This window comes from Bubalus bubalis, chromosome 20 (assembly GCF_019923935.1).
Source record: "Bubalus bubalis isolate 160015118507 breed Murrah chromosome 20, NDDB_SH_1, whole genome shotgun sequence".
NCBI lineage: Eukaryota > Metazoa > Chordata > Mammalia > Artiodactyla > Bovidae > Bubalus > Bubalus bubalis.
In genome coordinates, this window is record NC_059176.1 from 24,804,833 (window position 1) to 24,825,645 (window position 20,813).

The 20,813-nt window shown below is 46.8% G+C and overlaps 1 protein-coding gene, 1 long non-coding RNA gene and 1 other non-coding gene across 3 annotated transcripts in view; 2 read left to right on the forward strand and 1 right to left on the reverse strand.

Annotated features, from left to right (window-relative positions):
- The window catches only part of LOC123330744, a 146,690-nt gene extending 128,855 nt beyond the window's left edge, over positions 1-17,835 (reverse strand). Inside the window, exon 1 of the long non-coding RNA XR_006546837.1 lies at positions 17,709-17,835. This is a non-coding gene — a long non-coding RNA (uncharacterized LOC123330744). The remainder of the gene's footprint in view (positions 1-17,708) is intronic.
- On the forward strand, positions 7,565-7,675 carry LOC112581057. The gene has a single exon (XR_003105497.1). It is a non-coding gene; the product is annotated as a U6 spliceosomal RNA (small nuclear RNA).
- NFKBIA (NFKB inhibitor alpha) lies at positions 16,755-20,205 on the forward strand. Its single transcript, XM_006043846.4, has 6 exons — positions 16,755-17,108; positions 17,742-17,850; positions 18,194-18,404; positions 18,799-18,887; positions 19,012-19,272; positions 19,639-20,205. The coding sequence occupies exons 1-6, from the start codon at positions 16,882-16,884 to the stop codon at positions 19,684-19,686; spliced, it is 945 nt and encodes a 314-aa protein (XP_006043908.1). The 5' UTR covers positions 16,755-16,881; the 3' UTR covers positions 19,687-20,205.
- The last annotated feature ends 608 nt before the right edge of the window (positions 20,206-20,813 follow it).

A 20,813-nucleotide genomic window follows, 5' to 3' on the forward strand; every position in this document is an offset into this window, starting at 1 on the left:
ATACGAGTGTAGGGTGCTTGCCATTTAGCTGTTTTCCAAAAAGGTAGTCTCGATTCTGCATCCACAATACTGTTTCATTTGGCAAAAGAAGAGAGACATTGGCCAAGTTTCCTTTTCCTCTCTTTTAATTGAACTGACTTTGATTTGAACTGAGCAGATTAACCACATCAAAACTCAGCTCCCGCACAAAGGCCTTCTTCAGTAAGTAGAACTGGGGTCTCTCCTCTCACTTAATGTCCTTCCTAGGTGCAAACACTAGAGGTGTTTTACCAAAGTTGCTAGACCACTTAGGATACTGAGACACACTTTAAACATAAAAGGAGTACTTGAACTAACTGACCTTCACGGTCACTTCAGCCCCCACCACCTAAGATTCTAGAGATCAACAAAAAATGCCCCTGTGCCAAAGAGTCCCCAGACTCCAGGAGTGGGACAGGTCATCTAAGTTCCTAAAGCAGCCCACATGTGGTATATTTTTCTGGATGGGACAGAGTTGCTGTTCCAGAGAGGTGGGGAAACTCACCCTTTACGCTACATGGGCCACTAAGAGCCTGAAATTTAAGTCTGGAAAGAAAAGTCATCAGTGAAAACTCATTGTTCTTAAATCCAATACTTTATCAATTTAACCCACAGATAACTTACTGATTTGTCAATATTAGTATTAGCTTCGAAACTATATTCCACTCAAGGAAACAGATATGGTCTCTGAAGACTCAAAACCAAATTGTGAGGGGAGCTTAGAATTCTCTTTTGTTCTGCTAGAAAATACGTCTCATGTCCCGACATGAAAACATAAATTCTCATAAATACTCCTCTATTCTCAGAGGCCTAGGATATAACCCCCCAGACCCCAGGACTACATCTTTTTGGTCCTATGTGTTGGGGCAGGACCAAGCCTGAGACTTCACAGACCACAAACACCTTGCTGTGCTATAGATCCAATCCTGTTAGAGGTCAGACTGTGTGTGTGAGAATATAAGAAAATGCAAAGCACAAAGTTCCATCAAGCCTAATAGTTTGCCTTCTATACATTTGAATATGAATTCAATAATCTTCCAGAAAGACAAACATCCTAGGCTGTCCTTTAATGCATTGGGATTTTTCTTTCCCCAGTACAGGTGGTTGTGGGGTGGGCCAGGATCCAGAAGTCCTGACCATAAAAAGAATGCAGGCTGACAAACTGAAGGTCTGAGCCACCGCCCAAGACTCATGTGGGTGGGGTCCGTTTTTCCCAGAAGTGCGGACAATGTCATTTGTAATACAGAAAAAATGTGGCAGACACTGCCAGGGCAATTTTCTCAGCATTGAGTGAAGAGATGGGGGTGGGATGGGGCATGGATGAGGAAGCGGGGATGGGGTCGTGCATATACACACGGAGAAGGTGATCAAAGAAACACATTTCCTCCTGGGTCTGTCTCTGCAGATGGGCCTGGGGGCAACTGTTTGGAGAAGAAAACAAGCAGCTGAGCAAACTCCTTAGCCAAATCTGTGGAGGGAATTTCTATAACCCTTCAGTAGGGTTATAGGGAGAGCCAGAGCTCAAGTTTGGGACCTAATGTTCCCTTAGCAGTAGATAGTACGGTTTAGTACAAGAGAAATGGAGTAACTTTTTAAGGAGGAATTTCCTAAATGTGAAAAATCCATTCCTAAGATTCCGGCATTGACCCGGCTTTCTGAGATCTCTGACTTCATTTCCTATTGCTCTTCCCCTGACTCACTCCATTTCACCCACACTGCCTCCCTGCCGTGTCTCCAAGAGGGCCCAACTCAGGGCCTTTGCACTCACCCAGCTCACTCTCTCCCTTCCTTCAGGTCTTTGCCATTGCCCTCTCCTCTTCCCAGCCACCCTGCTTAAAATTTCAATATGTCCTCCCGCCCTGACATTTCTACTCCTTTCTCTGACTTCATTTTTCTCTTAAATACTCTCACTAGTGTATTCTATATTTTCCTTATTTATCTGGTATATTTCTGTCTCCTAAACAAGGTAAGCTCCCTGAGGGCAGAGTTTTGGACTGTATCTCCCATGCCAAGAAAAGTGTCTAGAACAGCGTGGGCACTCAGGGCAGAGCTTTGAATGAATCAAGTCCAGTTCCATATTCATACTTTCCACAGGGACACTGACTCACATGAATTTCTTTCCAAGTGAATTACTATCCTGAGAGTTTCTTAGAGAATGGTCAAGCATCCTGGGAAACCCAGCTGCTTTCTAGAATCCTCCCTACTTTTAAGTGTTTAGAAGCATCTAGAATAGTTCTTTAGTGTGGTTCTCTGCTGCTGCTGCTGCTAAGTCACTTCAGTCGTGTCCGACTCTGTGCGACCCCATACATGGCAGCCCACCAGGCTCCCCCGTCCCTGGGATTCTCCAGGCAAGAACACTGGAGTGGGTTGCCATTTCCTTCTCCAATGCATGATAGTGAAAAGTGAAAGTGAAGTCGCTTAGTCGTGTCCAACTCTTAGCGACCCCATGGACTGCAGCCTTCCAGGCTCCTCTGTCCATGGGATTTTCCAGGCAAGAGTACTGGAGTGGGGTGCCATTGCCTTCTCCGAGTGTGGTTCTCTAGTGGTTCTCAAAGTGTGGTCCCTGGCCAGAAGCAATAGAGGACCTAGAGCTTGTAAGAAAGACATTTTCAAGCCCTACCCAGGACCTACTGGATGAAGATCTCCAGAGGTGGGGGCATGGGAGAAGGGGGGTGAGGCAATCTAGTTTTAAAAGCCCTCTGGTGACTCTAAGGCAAGCTGCAGTTTGAGAACTAATCAGAGTAAACAGCGGAGGGCTAAATTATCTAGAGATATGGATTCTAGTCCTCGTCAACTTAGTTGTGTGACCTAAGTCGGTCACATCCAATATCCCTTAGTTGGGTACACCCCTTAACCTCATCTACCTCGTCTCTTCACCTACAAAATGAAACAGCTGCTAAACTTTTCTTCCATGCTTTCAACGTACTACTGGTAAATCTTGCAATCACAGCCCTGAACGACCTCTTTACTTAGCCTTATAAATGTGTATTAATTCAACATTCTATCATAAGGAAAACTTTCTTTTCTTTCAATCTGGCCTTTTCTCAAGTTTCCTGAATTGGTGAGCAATCTGTACAGTCACACAATCTTGCCACACTGGACGCCTCTTCTGATGACTATCTTCTCATACCTCTCGCCTTTTTCAGCTTCTGGGACAGCCCTCTCTTCCGATTTCCCTCCTGTCTCTTGCGCTGGTCTCCGTTTTTTTGCTGGCTTCTTACCCTCAGCTTCTTAAGTGCTGGTATTCACATCTTGATTCTTAGAATCTACACACAATTCTGGGTGACTTTGTCCTCACCTTGACTTCAGCTATTTCTCAAGTAAGCTGACAACTCCCAAATATTTTATTCTCTTAGAAATCTCCACATTCAGCAGACGAACGGATAAGAAAGCTGTGGTACATATACACAATGGAGTATTACTCAGCCATTAAAAAGAATACATTTGAATCAGTTCTAATGAGGTGGATGAAACTGGAGCCTATTATACAGAGTGAAGTAAGCCAGAAAGAAAAACACCAATGCAGTATACTAACGCATATATATGGAATTTAGAAAGATGGTAACAACAACCCTGTACGCGAGACAGCAAAAGAGACACAGATGTATAGAACAGTCTTTTGGACTCTGTGGGAGAGGGAGAGGGGGGATGATTTGGGAGAATGGCATTGAAACATGTATAATATCATATAAGAAACGAATCGCCAGTCCAGGTTCGATGCAGGATACAGGAAGCTTGAGGCTGGTGCACTGGGATGACCCAGAGGGATGGTATGGGGAGGCAGGAGGGAGGGGGGTTCAGGATGGGGAACACGTGTACACCCATGGCGGATGCATGTTAATGTATGGCAAAACCAATGCAATATTGTAAAGTAAAAATAATAATAGATTTTAAAAAAATAAATAAAACATATTTAAAATTAAAAAAAATAAAGATTTAATGTCCAGTACCTCAGAATGTGGCTGAATTTGGAGACAGAGCCTTTTAAAAGGTAATGAAGTTAAAATTGGGTCCCTAGCATGGGACCTAACCCAGTCTGAAGGGTGTCTTTATGAGAAGAGGAGATTAGGACATAGACACACACACAGAGGAAAAGACCATATGCAGACACATGGAGAGCGTCTCCAGCACCAAGAGAGGCCTCAGATAAGCACAGACTTGTTGATCCCTGGATCTTGAACTTCCAGCTTTCACAACTGTGAGGGAACAACTATGTTGTCTAAACTACCCTCTATGTGGTATTTTGTTACGACAGACCTAGCACACGAATACAGCCACCAATTAACATCAAATCCTTTCGATCCAGAGGCAAATTCAAAATAACTATATTTTAGATTTAGAGTGAACTGGTTATTTTATTTCACTGTAACCAATTAACCAATTAGCTAGGTAATTGTCTGACTAATGGCTAGATGATAAAGATATTTTATGCGGTCTCTCATCAAACTTCAACCAAAAATGTCAATGCTCTGGAATGACTCTGAACATGCATCCTTGTCACAAAAAATCATTTAATCCAAAATAAATAACAGATTTTAAACTGGTAAAAAAAAAAAAAAAGAAAAAGAAATCTCCACATTCAATCACCTGTCATGTGTTTCTAGGTCCCCTGAGATTAAAACATCCAACCGAGAACCCATCACTTCCCCCACCCACTCTTCTTCCAATTTCCCCACTAAGCAGCCCAGGTCAGGAACTAGAAGCTCATGATGCCTCCTTCTCTGTCCTTGCCTCTCATCCTCTCTGTCCCCACTCTGGGATCTCTTTAGCCATCTCTCTCCTCACTTTCCAGTCACTGCCTTTCATCGGCCGCCAGCTTCATGCCTAATCCACTCCAGTCTGCCTGCCACACTGTCCCCCAAAGCACACTGATGGCAGCCACCACGTAAAACCTCCCAGGGACCTTCCTGGTGGTCCAGCAGTTGGGACTCTGCGCTTCCACTGCAAGGGGCCTGGGTTCAGTCCCCAGGTGGGGAACTAAGATCCCTCATGCAGCTCAGTGCAACCAAAAAAAAGAAAAGAAAAATTTTTTTTAAAAATTTAAACAAAATCCCCCAGGGGCTCTCCATAGGTTTAAAGGCACTGCTCCAGCTTCTCTGCTTGGTCATATGGATCTGCCTCACCTCCTTCCTGCCCACACTCTTGTCTCCCCACCCGACACCAGCCCACGTGCAACAGCTTGTTTCATACTTGGGTGCTTCACCACAGACTCCACCTTCTCCTGGTATGTCCTTCTCCCCGCTTTTCTAACTGACTTTCACTTGTCCCTTAAAAGCTGTCCTTTATCATCTCACACCTGTCAGAATGGCCATCATCAAAAAGAAGAGAAATAACAAATGCTGGGGAAATGTGGGAAGAAGGGAACTCTTTCACACTGCTGGTAGGAATGTAAATGGTGTGGCCACTACGGAAAACAGTATGGGGGTTCCTCAAAAAACTACAGAGTTACCATATGACCCAGCAATTCCACTCCTGAGTATATATCTGAAAGGAAGGAAAACACTAATTTGAAAAGATACATGCACCCCGATATTCACAGCAGCATCATTTACAACTGCCAAGATTTGGAGGCAACCTAAGGGCCCACAACAAATGAGTGGATAAAGAATATGTGGTGTATATATATTTGTTGTTGTTTAGTCGCTAAGTCTTGTAGCACTTTTTGTGACCCCCAGGCTTCCCTGTCCTTCACTATCTCCTGGTATTTGCGCAAATTCATGTCCATTGAGTTGGTAATGCTTACTAACCATGTCATCCTCTGCTTCCCCCTTCTCTTTTTGCCTTCAAAACTTCCCAGCATCAGGGTCTTTTCCAATGAGTAGGCTCTTCATATCAGGTGGCCAAAATAGTGCAGCTTCATCTTTAGTCCTTCCAATGAATATTCAGGGTTGATTTCCTTTAGGATTGATATATATATATGTGTGTGTGTGTGCATATATATATATTCCATATATATGGAATACAACACAATGGAATACCACTCAGCCAGGAAAAAAAAAGAATTAAATTTTGCCATTTGCAACAACATGGATGGACTTGGAGGGTATTATGCTGAGTGAAATAAATCAGACATAGAGAGACAAATACTGGATGATATCACTGATATGTGGGATCTAAAACAATACAACCAACTAGTGAATATAACAAAAAGTAAACAGACTCACAGACACAGAAAACAAACCAGTGGTTACAGTGTGGAGAGGGAAGGGAAAGGGGCAATATAGGGGTATGGGAATTAAGCGATCCAAATTACTGTGTATAAAATAAATAAGCTACCAGGATATATGTACAACACAGGGAATACAGGCAATATTTTATCATAACTATAAATGGGGCATGACCTTTAAAATTGTGAATCATTATATTTTACACCTGTAACTTTTATAATACTATACATCAACTATTTCAGTTAAAAAACAAACAAACAACTCTCCTTGACCAACCCTCGCAGCCTGCCTTAATTTCTCTTATTCTATGCTCCCAGAACACTTTATTCTTACTTCAACCTCAGCCTTTATCACTCGTTACTCAAATCACTCCTGGATCTGATTCTCTCCCCACCAGCCTATAAATTCCCTAACAGCCAGGAACCTTTTTTTTTTTTTTTTTTGGTGTCTTCAGACACCAGCAGTGCCTGGCAGAAAAGTGCTTAATAAATGCTTGACAAATTAACGTTTATTTTTTTCTTTATATACACAATACTTATTCTCTAGGGATCTGCTTTCTTCGTATTAGTCAAGCGTGTTAATATGTCACATTTCCTTTAGCATAACCCGTCCTTTGACTAAACGTAGCTGCAGGCAGTTAGGGACAGATGTCCGTGCTGGATCCCGGATCACGAACTAAGAAAGCAAATTTGCTCGGCAGGACAGACTCTGATGGGAGGCCTGGGGTAAGAAGGAAGGCCAGCCTGTCTGTGAGGGCTGTGACATTTTGAAAGCACCAAATTCACTGTCACCTCGAGCTTTTCCTGTGGGGCAAAAGGGGTGACAGGGGCGGGGGCTTTTGTCTTCTCTTGTGGGCAGATTTCCCCTGTGAGTTTTCCTTTTGTGGTGCCTGTGGCCACGAAAGAGCCTTCCCCAGGAACCCCCACCTATTTTTAGCCTCCTTCAACACCCTACAGACAGCACCCCTCTCATGCACCTCTATGTTAATTTTCAATCCTGCTGCTGCCAAGATGAATCACCCAGGGCTGGCCTGATGAACTGCTAGACCTGAAGTGAGAAGACAGACTTGAAGTGAGAAGGTAAAAACCTTTAACAGTGGAAAGTTGCAAAGATGCCCTGACATCTAACACATCTAAGCCTCCCTGTGCTTCTTTTACAAAACTGTTTTGTGTATGGTCATATGTCGTATTATTTGAATGAAGTTCTCTGTGATCCGGCTCTTGAGATTTAGAGCCTGCATTGAATGACCTGAACTCCTCACTAGGATTTGCTCTTGAAGGAAAACTCATCTGGGAAATGAATTGTTCTAGATGTTGCCTGAATGAGGTATATGATACACCATCTATCGCTCTTGGGCTTTTTAAGTACTGATTATGTTGGTTGGTGCTCGCTTCCGCCATACATATACTAAAATTGGAATGATACAGAGAAGATTAGCAGGGCCCTTGTGCAAGGATGACACATAAATTTGTGAAGCATTCTATATTTTTTGGGCTTCCCTGGTGGCTCAGCTGGTAAAGAATCCATCTACAATGGGGGAGACCTGGGTTCAATCCCTGGGTTGGGAAGATCCCCTGGAGAAGGGAAAAGGCTACCCACTCCAGTATTGCGGCCTGGAGAATTCCATGGACTGTATCATCCATGGGGTCGCAAAGAGTTGGACATGACTGAGCGACTTTTTTTTTTTTAAATAGTTGCTGTGTGCTTTGTGATACAAGGTCAAGCTCTTGAGATATATTTTGTGTTGAAAATGTTCCCGCTTCTAATAGATCACCCTGGAAGGACAGCTACCCCTCCACTGGGTCCAACCCAACCACGTGTCCACGGGCCTTCAGCCTTGCAGTCCATTGATGGGAGCTCTGATGAGGCACGGCCCTGCTGGGCAACCTCTCAATCAACTAGGTTGATTCCCATTCAGCCTTATTGTCCTCATTCCATTATGTCCCCCAGGGATTTCTGCCATGGGAAATATTCTAGGCAAATGCTTATCTTTCCTCTAACCTAGAGCTTCTGCCTCAACTTACTCTTTGATCTCTTATGCTGAGGAACTGGACTAAATCATAAGCAAGCTTCCAGGACCTCATCTGTCTCTGTACTGAAGATATCTCTATACCTCATCTATCTCTGTACTCCTCTGAGGAGGAGTCATCTGCCTTCTTCTTTATCCTGGGTCCTACCTTAGAGGGTACCCTCAGGGAGCAGAGAGGAAAGAAGAGAAGTGAGGCACCATCTAGGTCTATTTGCAGTCTCTTCACTCCTCTTATTAATGCTCCAGTCCCCCAATGGGCTGAGTTCTAGAATGGCTCTGGGTTGGCCCCCTGTCCTCCTCATAGTCTTTATTCCACAACGCTTCCTTCCCCTGTAAAATGAGAGTGGTAACACCATACTCCACGGCAGAAGCTGGACCAGATGAGCTCTTGAGATAGTTTCCAGACAGAGAAGAGTTGATTGGATGAAGAATGAGGTATTAACAGAAGAAGAGTCAAAGAACAAGTATCGGGACTTCCCTGGTCGCCCAGGGACTAAGAACCTGCCTTCCAATTCAGGGAAAGGGGGTTCCATCCCCAGTCAGGGAACTAAGATCCCACATGCCATGGGGCAACTAAGCCTGCGCTCCACTAAGTACTGAGCCCAAAGTGCTCTGCAGCCCACACACCACAACTGGATAGAAGCCCCAGTGCTGCAACTAAAACCCAACACAGGCAAAATAAATAAATAAGATTTTTTAAACTACCATTTAAACAGAACCATTATGTTAGCTCTGAAAAGAGGATACTTGCACTTTAAAGAATGGACTGAACAAAAGAAACACAGAAGACATGAATTTTCTCCACCCCTCCCAGCAGGGATCTCTGTGTCCAACTAGAGTCGAAAGGGGACACCAAGCAATAACTAAGCAGTACGAGTCAACGTGTGACCTCAGACCCCATGTACAAGCCAGGCCATAAGAATCAGAAGGATTCAAAGCTGGGCAGAGTACTCTGGGGAAAGGAACGGAGGGCAAGTCTCTTGGAAAGGGAAGGTCCTGGCAAGGAAGTAGTAGAAGGAAGCCAGTCCCTGGGCAGGGAGGGACAGCAGAGGAGATATCTCAATACAGACCAGATCCCCAGGAGCAGAATGGTGGTGCTGGGAAGAAATGGGGACCAGGGTGGCCAAACTGGGCAGACTCTAACTCTGGAGGGCTGTGAATCCTGCCTGAGGAGCTCAAGACTCTGTCCTGCAGGTCATGGTAAGTCATTAGAGGTCCTGTTACAGGAAATAACAGGACATAAATGTGTGTAAGTGAAAGGAAATGTAATTGTCTCATCGTAACCCTCTGATACTATTTGAATTTTTAACCACTTTTTCAACGAAGTGCAAGTTCTGTATTTACGCATTTTTATTACTACAGAAAATATAGCACATAATTTGTGCCATTACTTTTGAAAAAGTTCTAAGTAGGAACAGTCAAGCCACGTTGTCAGAGCGTGCACAGGGGACGGGTCTGAATGCTGGCTTGGCTTTCTGGGTAAGTGACTTAACCTTTCAAAACAGAGAACGATCCCCATCTAGGACAACGCTTCTGAAGATTAAATAGGATAAAGTACATCAAGTGCCAGCCGTGGTAAGTGTTCAGTAAATTTAGTATACATAACTTGAGAGGCTACTGTCATTAAACAAGGCCTACAGTAATGTGGGGACAATGGAAACGGAAGGACACGGGTTGGAGTCATATCACAAGGAGGATACACTGAACTGATCGGCTAGAGGGATTTCAGGGGCAGGAGTATGCACAGCTTTCCGGGGAACTGTGATAAATGATGCATTAGAGTCACACCTAAATACCCAGTCTCTGGGCACATCTTCCACCCAACTTGCCCAAAATCCCATCCTTAAGAAAATGTGGTTCCTCGGAGAAGTTATTCCACGGACGGCCTGAAGATGTCGCTGCAGACAATACCATCCATACTGAGCACCTCATCCTGTCTGGATTTTGCCATTCCAGCAGGAAAATTCCACTGTGGCTCTGTACCCAACCCTGAACTCCAGCTGCTGCTCCTCTCTCTCCTGTGAACACTCATCCTTCCCTCTCCCTCCTTCCCTGATGCCCTGGCCACCTGGGGGTGACTCTGAGCCCTTCCAGACAGCAGAGCCTACCTTGTCACCAGGCTGGACGTGGGCTTCCCTGCGTCTCTCCATCATCACATTTGTATAGATTATTTACCGAGACTGGCACCCCTGCTCTCACCCCTGAGCATGTTCCCCCAGCCTCCTGAGTTTCAATCAGTGAGCGTAGGGGTACACCGATTCCCTGTCTCCTGTGCTCTTTATATTCTCTTCTAAATGGCCCATTTTTCAAATATTAGCATTAAAGATTTGGTGACGCATAAATTTACCTCATTTGCTGAAAATGTCGGTGTTCTTGGTTAAAATAATCCTTGAACTGTGGCCTATATAAACAGCCGTGGGATATAGGAAATGATGAGCATTTCGGAGTCCAGCTGAGTGATTTATCCAGAGGGAATATGTCACAGTCATGGGACTGGATTCTGATGGCCGAGACTCAGCAACAAAGGGAAAATGTCCCACATCAGTTTCCCCCTTTCTCCCTGCTCACGGCTTCTGTTTGGAACCCTTCCTCTTACTCTGTCTCATTTGTTTTCAGCATCTAAAAATCAGCCTAAAGAGTATGAGATTAACAAAAATACGCTACTACATATAAAATAGATAAGCAACAAGGATTTACTGTTTGGTCCAGGGAACAATATTTAGTATAATAAATATAATAGAAAATAATATGAAATATATACATTATATATGTACATATATGAATCACTTTGCTATATACCTGAAACTAACACAATATTGTAAATCAATTATACTTCAATTGAAAAATTAAAAATAAAAAGCCTAAGAGTAACATTCAGAATCAATTTTTTTTATAAGTATCCGTCATTAACAGTCTCAGAGAGAAGACTCCAAGACACATCTTGATTTTTAATACTTATCCAATACTTAGCTGGGGCTCTACTCCAGAGAACACAGGGTCAAAAAGGAGGTTTGGGCAAGACATTATCTTGGTGATTACAAGAAAGGGCTAAGGATTAAGGTTCCTAACTCTTCACTCCATTTATAAACTGAAGCAAATCTATGATTATCTGTGATGCAGCTATGATTCTGTTTACCTTTGACCTAAACCATTCCCAAAAGTTTAGACCACACAGGAAAAAAAAAAAAAAGTCTACATCCCCATACAGCTTCTGGAGGTGCTCTGACCTTGAGAGGGATCATGACCTCCTCCCCTGATTATGTACCAAGAGCGGGGACCTCCTTTCTCCTAGGTCCCAGGTCCTGTGGGGAGGCCCCGGTGCTCTGCCACCTTGTGCCCTGACTGAACTCAGAGTGAATTACATACAGGCATGCAGAAGAAGCAACGTGCTTTTAAACCTCCACCCCCTCCCTAATCCAAGTCCTCCTTCCTGAACACAGCAGAACATGAACCACCCTCACACCTGTAGCTTGGTTATTGCCAACAGCCGAAAGGGAGAACCAGGAATTCTGGCCACAGATAACATGTGCTGGCCACCCCCACCCCCATCCCTGGCAGCAACTGGTTATCCAACAGGCAGACCTGCCGAGCAGGAACACCTCAAGGAGAGGTTTATTGAAACCATATGAGTATTTTTTAAAAACCTAAGTAATCTCTGTAAGAAAAATAGGAGTTTTGTTGAACTTGTTAAACTTATTTTACAGAACAGTGTTGAAAGTTTTGGGGGAGAAGAGAGAACTCTCTTCCAGTGATTCCAGCCCTACCTGCAGGGGCAGATGGAGCTTTCTGGAAGGACACACTCCACTCTCAGCCCCTGGTTACAGTTACACAGAAGAGCAGAACCCTGATGTTGCCAAGGGAGGCGAAGGCAGGTGCCTTGCCCCAAAGTACCCAAAGTAACATAATACCTTGGCTGAAAAAGAGGTTATAAACTCAGGGCCTAGAGGCTCGATTTAGTCAAAGGATGCAGAAATGCATTTTGCTTGGTTTTTTACAACGCTTTGAGATTTTTCACATTAAAATCCATTTTCTGATTTTTTTTTCTTTAATAATGGAATTCCAGTGCTGAACTTCAAGTGCTGCTTGGCAAAAATTATCTGAGCTGAGTGTGACAGACACTTTCAGTCAGAGATGTCACCATTCCCTCTCGGACTCATGTGGCCAGCTTCATCCATCTACAAAAATTGCCTGGGCCCTATTGGAAAGTAGGGGGAGGAGTTTAAGACCCTTTCAAACTTTGAGTCCTGTTAAACTGCAGGATTTATAGCTAAAGAAACCCCTGAAGGCTTTGACAGTCTTATTTTCACATCACTGCGAAAGTCCTGACAGCTGTTTTTCTATGAAAAATGCTCCAGAGCATGGGAGCCCCAGGTTCTGAGAGGGATGGACAGAAGTGGTTGCTAACCACCACAGGAGGAAAGAAGACTGGGATTCGAGGCAGAATATAAATTCAGAATTTCACAGCGGGGCATCCATCAGCAGCCTGCCTGTCTTGCTTGCCCTCCAGGGCTCTTGTCATAGCTCTTCCCTCTTCCAACCTGGCCGCAGTGAGCCATGGACAGCCTTCTTCAGGAGCTTGGTTTGCTGGAGCTAAAACAAGTTTTGGCAACTGACACAGGACACCCTGCCCATGCTGTTAAGAAAAGTCAAATATGCTGGACCACCTGGTTGAACTTATAGAAAAATCCCTACGCTGCCAGGCCACCGGACACTTCAGGCAGGAGGTTCAGTCCACACTGTGCATTCCCCACCCAGGAAGAGCACACGAAGTGCCTGCAGCCAGCCCCCAGGCCTTAATGGTGTTCCTTTTCCCATGGGGGTGGCTCCTGCTGCCAGTGAAGCAAGCAAGCATCACTGGCCATCCTACCCATGATGCTTGCTTCCCCAGGGCTGCTCCTGAGCCACTTCAAGCCTAACTTATTCTTTTGCCTTTTATATTAAAAAAAAAAAAGAAAAGAAAAGAAAGGAATTCCCTGACAGTCTAGTGATTAGGAGTTCACTGCTGGGGCCCAGGTCCAATTGGAGAGGTGCTGCTGCTGCTGCTAAGTCACGTCAGTCTTGTCCAACTCGGTGCGACTCCATAGACGGCAGCCCAACAGGCTCCTCCATCCCTGGGATTCTCCAGGCAAGAACACAGGAGTGGGTCGCCAGTGCCTTCTCCATTGGAGAGGTGGGGACAGAACTAAGATCCCACAAGCTGCCTGCCACAGCCAAAAAAAAAAAAAAAAAAAAGGCTTTAATATGACTTTAAGAGGTTTTAACATCTTTAAAATGGTCAAGATTAGCTAAAATTCTTCACAGTGAGGTAGGGAGGACTCTTAAGTGTATAAAGGTCTTTCTAAACCAAAAGTCAGTTTGTCTGTCTTCTGCTCCATCTGTTGCTGTTTTCTGACTTCCCCAGTATGTTCTCTGTCACCCAAACTGTAATGTTTGCTGATTTACACCGTTTAGAGCATATGACAGAGAAAAACCTTTTGGATCACATTACCCAAAACTGTCTCCCTGGTTTCAGGAAAACAAAAGGTACCTCCTTGGGAATCCCCACTAGAGAGATAGATCATCAAGGCTCAGCACCTCCCAAGAGTTCCAAGTTCAGTTCAGTTGCTCAGTCATGTCCGACTCTTTGCAACCCCATGGACTGCAGCATGCCAGGCCTCCCTGTCCATCACCAGAGTTTACTCAAACTCGTGTCCATTGAGTCAGTGATGCCATCCAATCATCTCATCCTCTGCCATCCCCTGCTCCTCCTGCCTTTCAATCTTTCCCAGCATCAGGGTCTTTTCAGAAGTTCCAAGGCGCCATGACAAATCACTGACTACCTAGGCCTGAATCTACCACTAGGTGTCACACTAAACAATCAGGAATAAAGACCCCCCAGTTGCCCAAGGCTGCAGCAGCAGCAGCAGCTGCAGAAAACCATCACAGGAGGTGCAAAGAAACATATTCCTGAAATACTTTGGACTTAGGCATAGTTTTTTTCAATGATCGTTTTCAAACCTGCAGCTGACAACTGTCTTTTAAGGTACCTTTGTAAGTGGGGCAGTCAGAGTTTGCTATTTCTGTACCTTTTAAATGTATTTTTTATATATGAAAATAGAGAGTAGATGGGGGAACATCTACTCTCTATTTTACCTAACAATTGGAGTAGAAAATACTTTGCATATCTTTCAAATTATAGTGTATTCAGTCTCATTTTCACAAAGTGTTTTCAAAAGTGTTAATATCATGACTGTTTTGGCCAAACAGGTTGGGATAGAAACTAGATAAACTGCCATGGAATGTCCAGGCAAATTTATCTGCATCTGTTTCTTTTTAGGAAAGTGGGAACAATAGTTCCTTGCTTACAAGATTAGTTCTGAGAACTAACAATGTATAGCAGAAAGTGTTGGAGCCCTTCAAAAATGTATACCATGATATAAGAGCCGTGGTCACCCTTAAGCAAAGATACACGAGCATTTGTGATCAAGTAATACAATTTTTAATCTGGAAAAAAAATCTAAACAGCATTAAACCCAATCTTATTATAAAAGCAGGTATCCCATAGCAAAGGCAGCTACTTTCTCCAACTAATATGCAGGTAATTAGAGGTAGAGCTGGGAACTGAGGTCTCCTGGAGCCTAATACATTGCACCTCGCCTAATACTTACGTATTTGTGTATCACAGGCCTGCAGAGGACATATGGATTCTATCCCTGAGAAGTTTTCATTTTAATATATGACCATTACTATCCCGTCAGTTTTACTTCTTGATTTTACTTTTTTCTCCCCCTCATATTTTGTCTCTCACTCTCATTGACCCAGATTCCCTACATTCAGACACTGGGGGTAGGGGAATGGAAAGGGGAGATGAGGAGCAGATAAGGCTTGGTTAGTACATGGTCGGAGAAGGCAATGGCAACCCACTCCAGTACTCTTGCCTGGAAAATCCCATGGACAGAGAGGCCTGGTGGGCTGCAGTCCATGGAGTCGCTAGGAGTCGGACACGACTGAGCGACTTCACCTTATTTTTTCACTTTCATGCATTGGAGAAGGAAATGGCAACCCACTCCAGTGTTCTTGCCTGGAGAATCCCAGGGACTGGGAAGCCTGGTGGGCTGCCATCTATGGGGTTGCACAGAGTTGGACACGACTGAAGCGACTTAGCAGCAGCAGCAGTACATGATCAGTTAAGCTGAAGATGATTACAATGATCACCAGAAATCTCTGCAAAACTACAGAGGCTTCCTGGGACCTATTCTGAAGAACTCTGACCCAAGTTTCTTTATTTTGCCTGGACCAATTCTAGAAATAGATGAATGCATACCGCTCATTGACTAGGAGGTGGGGGTGGGGCAGGGAGCCTAGGTTCTATTTCTGCAGGTGAGAGGAGGGTGGTGAGCCTGGAGTGGCTACCCATACGGCAAGCATGGGGCCCATGCAGGTCTCTCCCAGGCAGGAGAGCAAGGAGCCAGCAGAGGCAGGATGAAGGGCACCTTGGGCTGCCTTGAGCCCCCTGCACTATGCGTGGCAGCTAATTTCTTAGCCGTCCATAAGGCCCCATCTTGGATAAGGCACTACTCTACCCATTCTTCAGCCACGTTCCCCAAAAGCTTCTGCAAAGTAGCCCAGTGGAGCACCCAGAAGTAGGTTCACGGTCTGTTCCCTGCAGCCACACAGCGCCGAGCGGGGAACCCGACCTCCATAATGATTTCCTTATTGCAAAGGATCTACAACCTCTGCTACAAAGATTCATACTTTGCTTTCCTTGAAAAATACCATGGTTGTTTTCACCGTTTTCCTGCATACAGGGCAGAGTGCTTGCCTCTCCCCCAGTCAACAGGATTGCTAATCCCGAAGAAATGATTTGAGGGTTCCCCAATCATTTACGCTTTTAATGCCAAAAGCTTTAGAAACTTCTACCCGAGGATCGGGGTGGAGAGTGGGCTGGGGGTGGCTATTCAGCCGGTGCCTACAATGCTAGGAGCCTGGTACTGGCAGGAAGGCAGAGGCAGCCGACCTTCCACCGATCAGTGCGTCCTCCCCGCAGAGAGCTTTGGGGAAGTGAATCCCTACACCCGGCCAACATTTCCACTCGCGTTTTCAAAAGATTAAAAAAAAAAAAAAAAAAAAAAAACAACCGGAAAAGACCTGCAGGTCGGTAAACCCCAGTGAAGAACCAGCCTGCAGGCCTGCGTCTTTGGGATGTCAGCAGCTGACGACCCTAAATCAAATCGATCAAATCGGGAAAACCCAGGGAAAGAGAGCTTCTTGCAGAGGGCCAGGATTACTGCGTGCAGGTTGCAGGGAAGTACCCGGGGAGGGGGCCCGGTCAGGAGGACTTTCCAGCCACTCAGCGTTCATCAAAAAGTTCCCTGTACATGACCCCAGTGGCTCATCACAGGGAGTTTCTCTGATGAACCCGGGCGCAGGGTTTAGGCTTCTTTTTCCCCCTAGCAGAGGACGAGGCCAGTTCTCTTTTCTGGTCTGACTGGCTTGGAAATTCCCCGCGCCTGACCCCGCCCCGGAGAAATCCCCTGCTAGCGTTTATAGGGCGCCGCGGCGGCGCTGCCGAGCCCACAACAGCCCTAGCCCGTCGTCCCGCCCGCCCGCGACTCCGAGAGCAGCCAGCGCGCAGCGCAGCCCGCGGCCCGTGCACCTGGGGAGCAGCACCCGAGCCTTCACCGCGCCATGTTCCAGCCTGCCGAGCCCGGCCAAGATTGGGCCATGGAGGGCCCCCGGGACGCGCTCAAGAAGGAGCGGCTGCTAGACGACCGCCACGACAGCGGCCTGGACTCCATGAAGGACGAGGAGTATGAGCAGATGGTGAAGGAGCTGCGAGAGATCCGCCTCGAGCCGCAGGAGGCGCCGCGCGGCGCCGAGCCCTGGAAACAGCAGCTCACCGAGGACGGAGACTCGTAAGTGTCGCGGGCCCGGGTGGCAGGGCCGGGTGGAGGCGCCGGGCCTGCAGCCCCAGGCGCGGGGCCCGCGCGGCGGCCGCGCACCGGGGTTCGTGCACCGACCCCGAGGCTGTGCAAAGGTGCACGGCTGCCTGCGGGGCCGGGTGATGGCGGGGGCCGGGGCAGTTGAGGGGTGGGGGGTGGTCGGGGGTTGGCGCTGGTTCCCGGGGCCGTGGTCCCGCGGCTCTGCGTTACAGCCGCGCGCACCCCCCGCGCGCACACCCCCGTGCGGGTCCCGTCGGCCGGAGGCGGGGCGGCGGCGGGGACGCGAAGTCCCCGCTTGCATAAGGGGGGCGGGAGTTTCTGCCCCGCTGGCGGGCGCCGCGCAGCCGGGAGGGGAAGTACAGGGCGTTCCGGCCCGGCGAGAGGGCGGGGCGGTCTGGCCGGCGCCCGCCGCCGAGCGCGGGGGGGGGGCCCGGAAAGTCCCTGGGCGCCTGCCAGGAACACTCAGCTCATAATAACCTCGCGGAAAACACCGCGGCCTCGGCCTCCAGAAACCCCGGCCTTGCGCAATCCCCCGCGGGCCGCGCCTCCCCGGGCCCCACGCAGTGCACTCACCAGCCCTGGGGGTTTTCCCTCTCTTCTTCTTAGGTTCCTGCACTTAGCCATTATCCATGAAGAGAAGGCGCTGACCATGGAAGTGGTTCGCCAAGTGAAGGGAGACCTGGCCTTCCTCAACTTCCAGAACAACCTGCAGCAGGTACTGGTCTCCCGCCGCGTACTCTCCCTATTGCTCTGACCCCGTGATGCTCTGACCCCGAGATAAAACCGGGTCTTGCACATGATTTCTAGATTAACAAAGATTTGGTCATTATCTACCCTGATCTTTTACACCTGCGTCAGCCAGTATTCTAGAACAGAAAATTCCATTGATTTGGAGAGGCCTTTATGAAGCCCATCTGGGGCCTCTGGTATTTTGCCTTGCCCCTGGTATGCGCCTGGGAAAAGCAGCACCCACAACCAGGATCTCTCTGGGGTTCAAGGGAACACAGATGGTGGGTTGGATCCATGGCTCATCCTTTCTGTCCCTCTTCTGTTTGTAGACGCCACTCCACTTGGCTGTGATCACTAACCAGCCAGAAATCGCTGAGGCACTTCTGGAAGCTGGCTGTGATCCTGAGCTGCGAGACTTTCGAGGAAATACCCCCCTACACCTTGCCTGTGAGCAGGGCTGCCTGGCCAGTGTGGGAGTCCTGACTCAGCCCCGGGGGACCCAGCACCTCCACTCCATCCTGCAGGCCACCAACTACAATGGTAAGTCTGGCTGCCCTGCCCATGAGAGGGCAGGTGAGGTATACACGGGGGAGGCAGGCACTTAAGGAGTCCAGGCAAGGCCTACTAAGCTCTCAACATGTGAAAGATGGAGAAAACATATATAAAGGCCTAGTTGATGCCTTTCTAAAGTCCATTCAGAACCCAGATTCTGGGCTCTTCAAATTAAGAAGAATGTGTCCCTTAAAAGAATAGGGACATATGTATACCTGTGGCTGATCCATGTTGATGTATGGCAGAAACCAATACAATATTGTAATTATCCTTCAATTGAAAATAATAAATTAAGAAAAAAAAAGAATAGGTGAAAGCTTCTGCTTGAGAAATGAGTGTTGAAACAAGTGGTTATAATACTGTCTTACTTTTGGTCTTCTAGGCCACACGTGTCTGCACTTGGCCTCTATTCATGGCTACCTGGGCATCGTGGAGCTGTTGGTGTCCTTGGGCGCTGATGTCAACGCTCAGGTGAGTGCCTCACACCTTCAGATGGGGTATTATCAGGCCAGCCTGGTCCTCAGTGCGAGGGCTTTTGCTGCAGGCAGAACTTCCAAACTCAGCCGTAAGCATCTTGAATTCCTTATGGTTCCAGGAGCCCTGCAATGGCCGAACTGCCCTCCATCTGGCAGTGGACCTGCAGAATCCCGACCTGGTGTCACTCCTATTGAAGTGTGGGGCTGATGTCAACAGAGTCACCTACCAGGGCTACTCCCCGTACCAGCTCACGTGGGGCCGCCCCAGCACCCGGATACAGCAGCAGCTGGGCCAGCTGACCCTAGAGAACCTTCAGACACTGCCAGAGAGCGAGGATGAGGAGAGTTATGACACCGAATCAGAGTTCACAGAGGATGAGGTGAGTCCCAATTAACTTGTTCATGGCTCTGCAAGAAGGAAGAAGAGAGGCCATTCTCCCTCCCCCTTCTAAAGCTCCTAGAGTTCCTCCTTATCCTGAGGGTCTCAATGTAATGAGCCTCTCAAGCTTGAGTATGTGTAAGCAGAATCCCAAGAGCATGTCTTTTTTTTTTTTTTTTTTTGCTCTTCTTGAAGGAGAGGATCCTTAAAGGAAAACTCCCTCAGCCCAGGAAATTCATTTACATTCAGTGTATAGAGAATGGAGTCCAAGAACACTTGAGTTATTTCCAGTAGCAGCCCTCCCCATCATCCCAGCACCCTTGGCAAAGCCCTGCAAGTTTAACCTGCCTTTTTTTCCTCTTTTTAGCTTCCCTACGATGACTGTGTGCTTGGAGGCCAGCGTCTGACGTTATGAGCTTCAGAAAGAAGCTAAAAGAACATGGACTTGTATATTTGTACAAATAGAGAGTTTTATTTTTCTAAAAAAAAAAGAAAAAAAAGAAAAAAAAAAGGGAGGGGTGTACTTATAACCACACTGCCTGGTCTGGAACATTTTACTCTGGATTAACCCTCAGTTTGTCATTTTTGTGAACTCTGGAAGAGGGGGCAAGAAAGATCATTGGAATTCAGAGAAAACCTCTTTTTTAAATGTCACCTTTGGTGGGGTTTCAGGGGGAAGGTTATTCAAAATTTGATGAAAGGACTCTTATTTATTATGCTTATGTTGAATCACCATGGATTCTGTGGCTGCGCCAGTTGAGTGACGTGTAACCATCAGGTGTGTTGTTAAACCGGTCGGGGGGGTGGGGTTAAAAGTCACTACCTGTCAAGGTGTGTGTTCCCCTCCTGTAAATAGTGTACATAGTGTATTTTGTCAGTAATTATTTTGGTACTTTTAAGATGTATATTTATTAAACAGATTTTTACAAACAGAGTTATCCAGATCGTTTTCATTGGGCTGCTGTGGGTCTCCTACACTGAGAGTCATTCAGTCCCGAGGCGGAGGTGGAGAGCATGTGGGAGAACTCACCACAGCCACGGAACCCTCTCACAGAGCAGCTTCTCACACTGTCGACACCAGCCTCCCAGCTGGGCTTTGCAGGCAGCCCCAGCCCCGTGCGTGGGAGGGAGGCTGTTGTAAGGTGATAGGAAACATCAGTCTCAGGCTTGGGGCGGGCAGGCTGTTTGGCCTACAGCTGGAAGGCTCTTCATTGTCGCCTGCTTTCATCTTCTTGGTTTAAGCTATTCCAAGACCTTCCGCTTTAGGAAATTATTTTGGCCAAGAGTAGTATTGTGAAATTTACATTTTCTAGAGCCGGGAAAGATCTCCTGTATGAGAAGTTCCTGAGGACGGGGGCTTAGGAATAGGGCAGTGCTAACGTGTGTTAGCAGGTGCCCACCTCTGGGCCTGTGTTTCCTCGCTTACAAACTGGACCATCTGAAGATTGCACAAGACTATCCGCACAAAAATCATAACAGAGTCCCAGGCACCTAGTGCTGAAAAAAAAAAATGCAAGCCGTTGCACAACATCCTGTATTTCA

Excerpts from the sequence above, each read along its gene's own strand:
- NFKBIA (XM_006043846.4), top strand. The coding sequence starts at position 16,882 with ATGTTCCAGCCTGCCGAGCCCGGCCAAGATTGGGCCATGGAGGGCCCC. Across the intron at positions 17,851-18,193 it reads TCCAGAACAACCTGCAGCAG|ACGCCACTCCACTTGGCTGT; the intron begins GTACTGGTCTCC and ends TTCTGTTTGTAG. Across the intron at positions 18,888-19,011 it reads GCGCTGATGTCAACGCTCAG|GAGCCCTGCAATGGCCGAAC; the intron begins GTGAGTGCCTCA and ends TTATGGTTCCAG.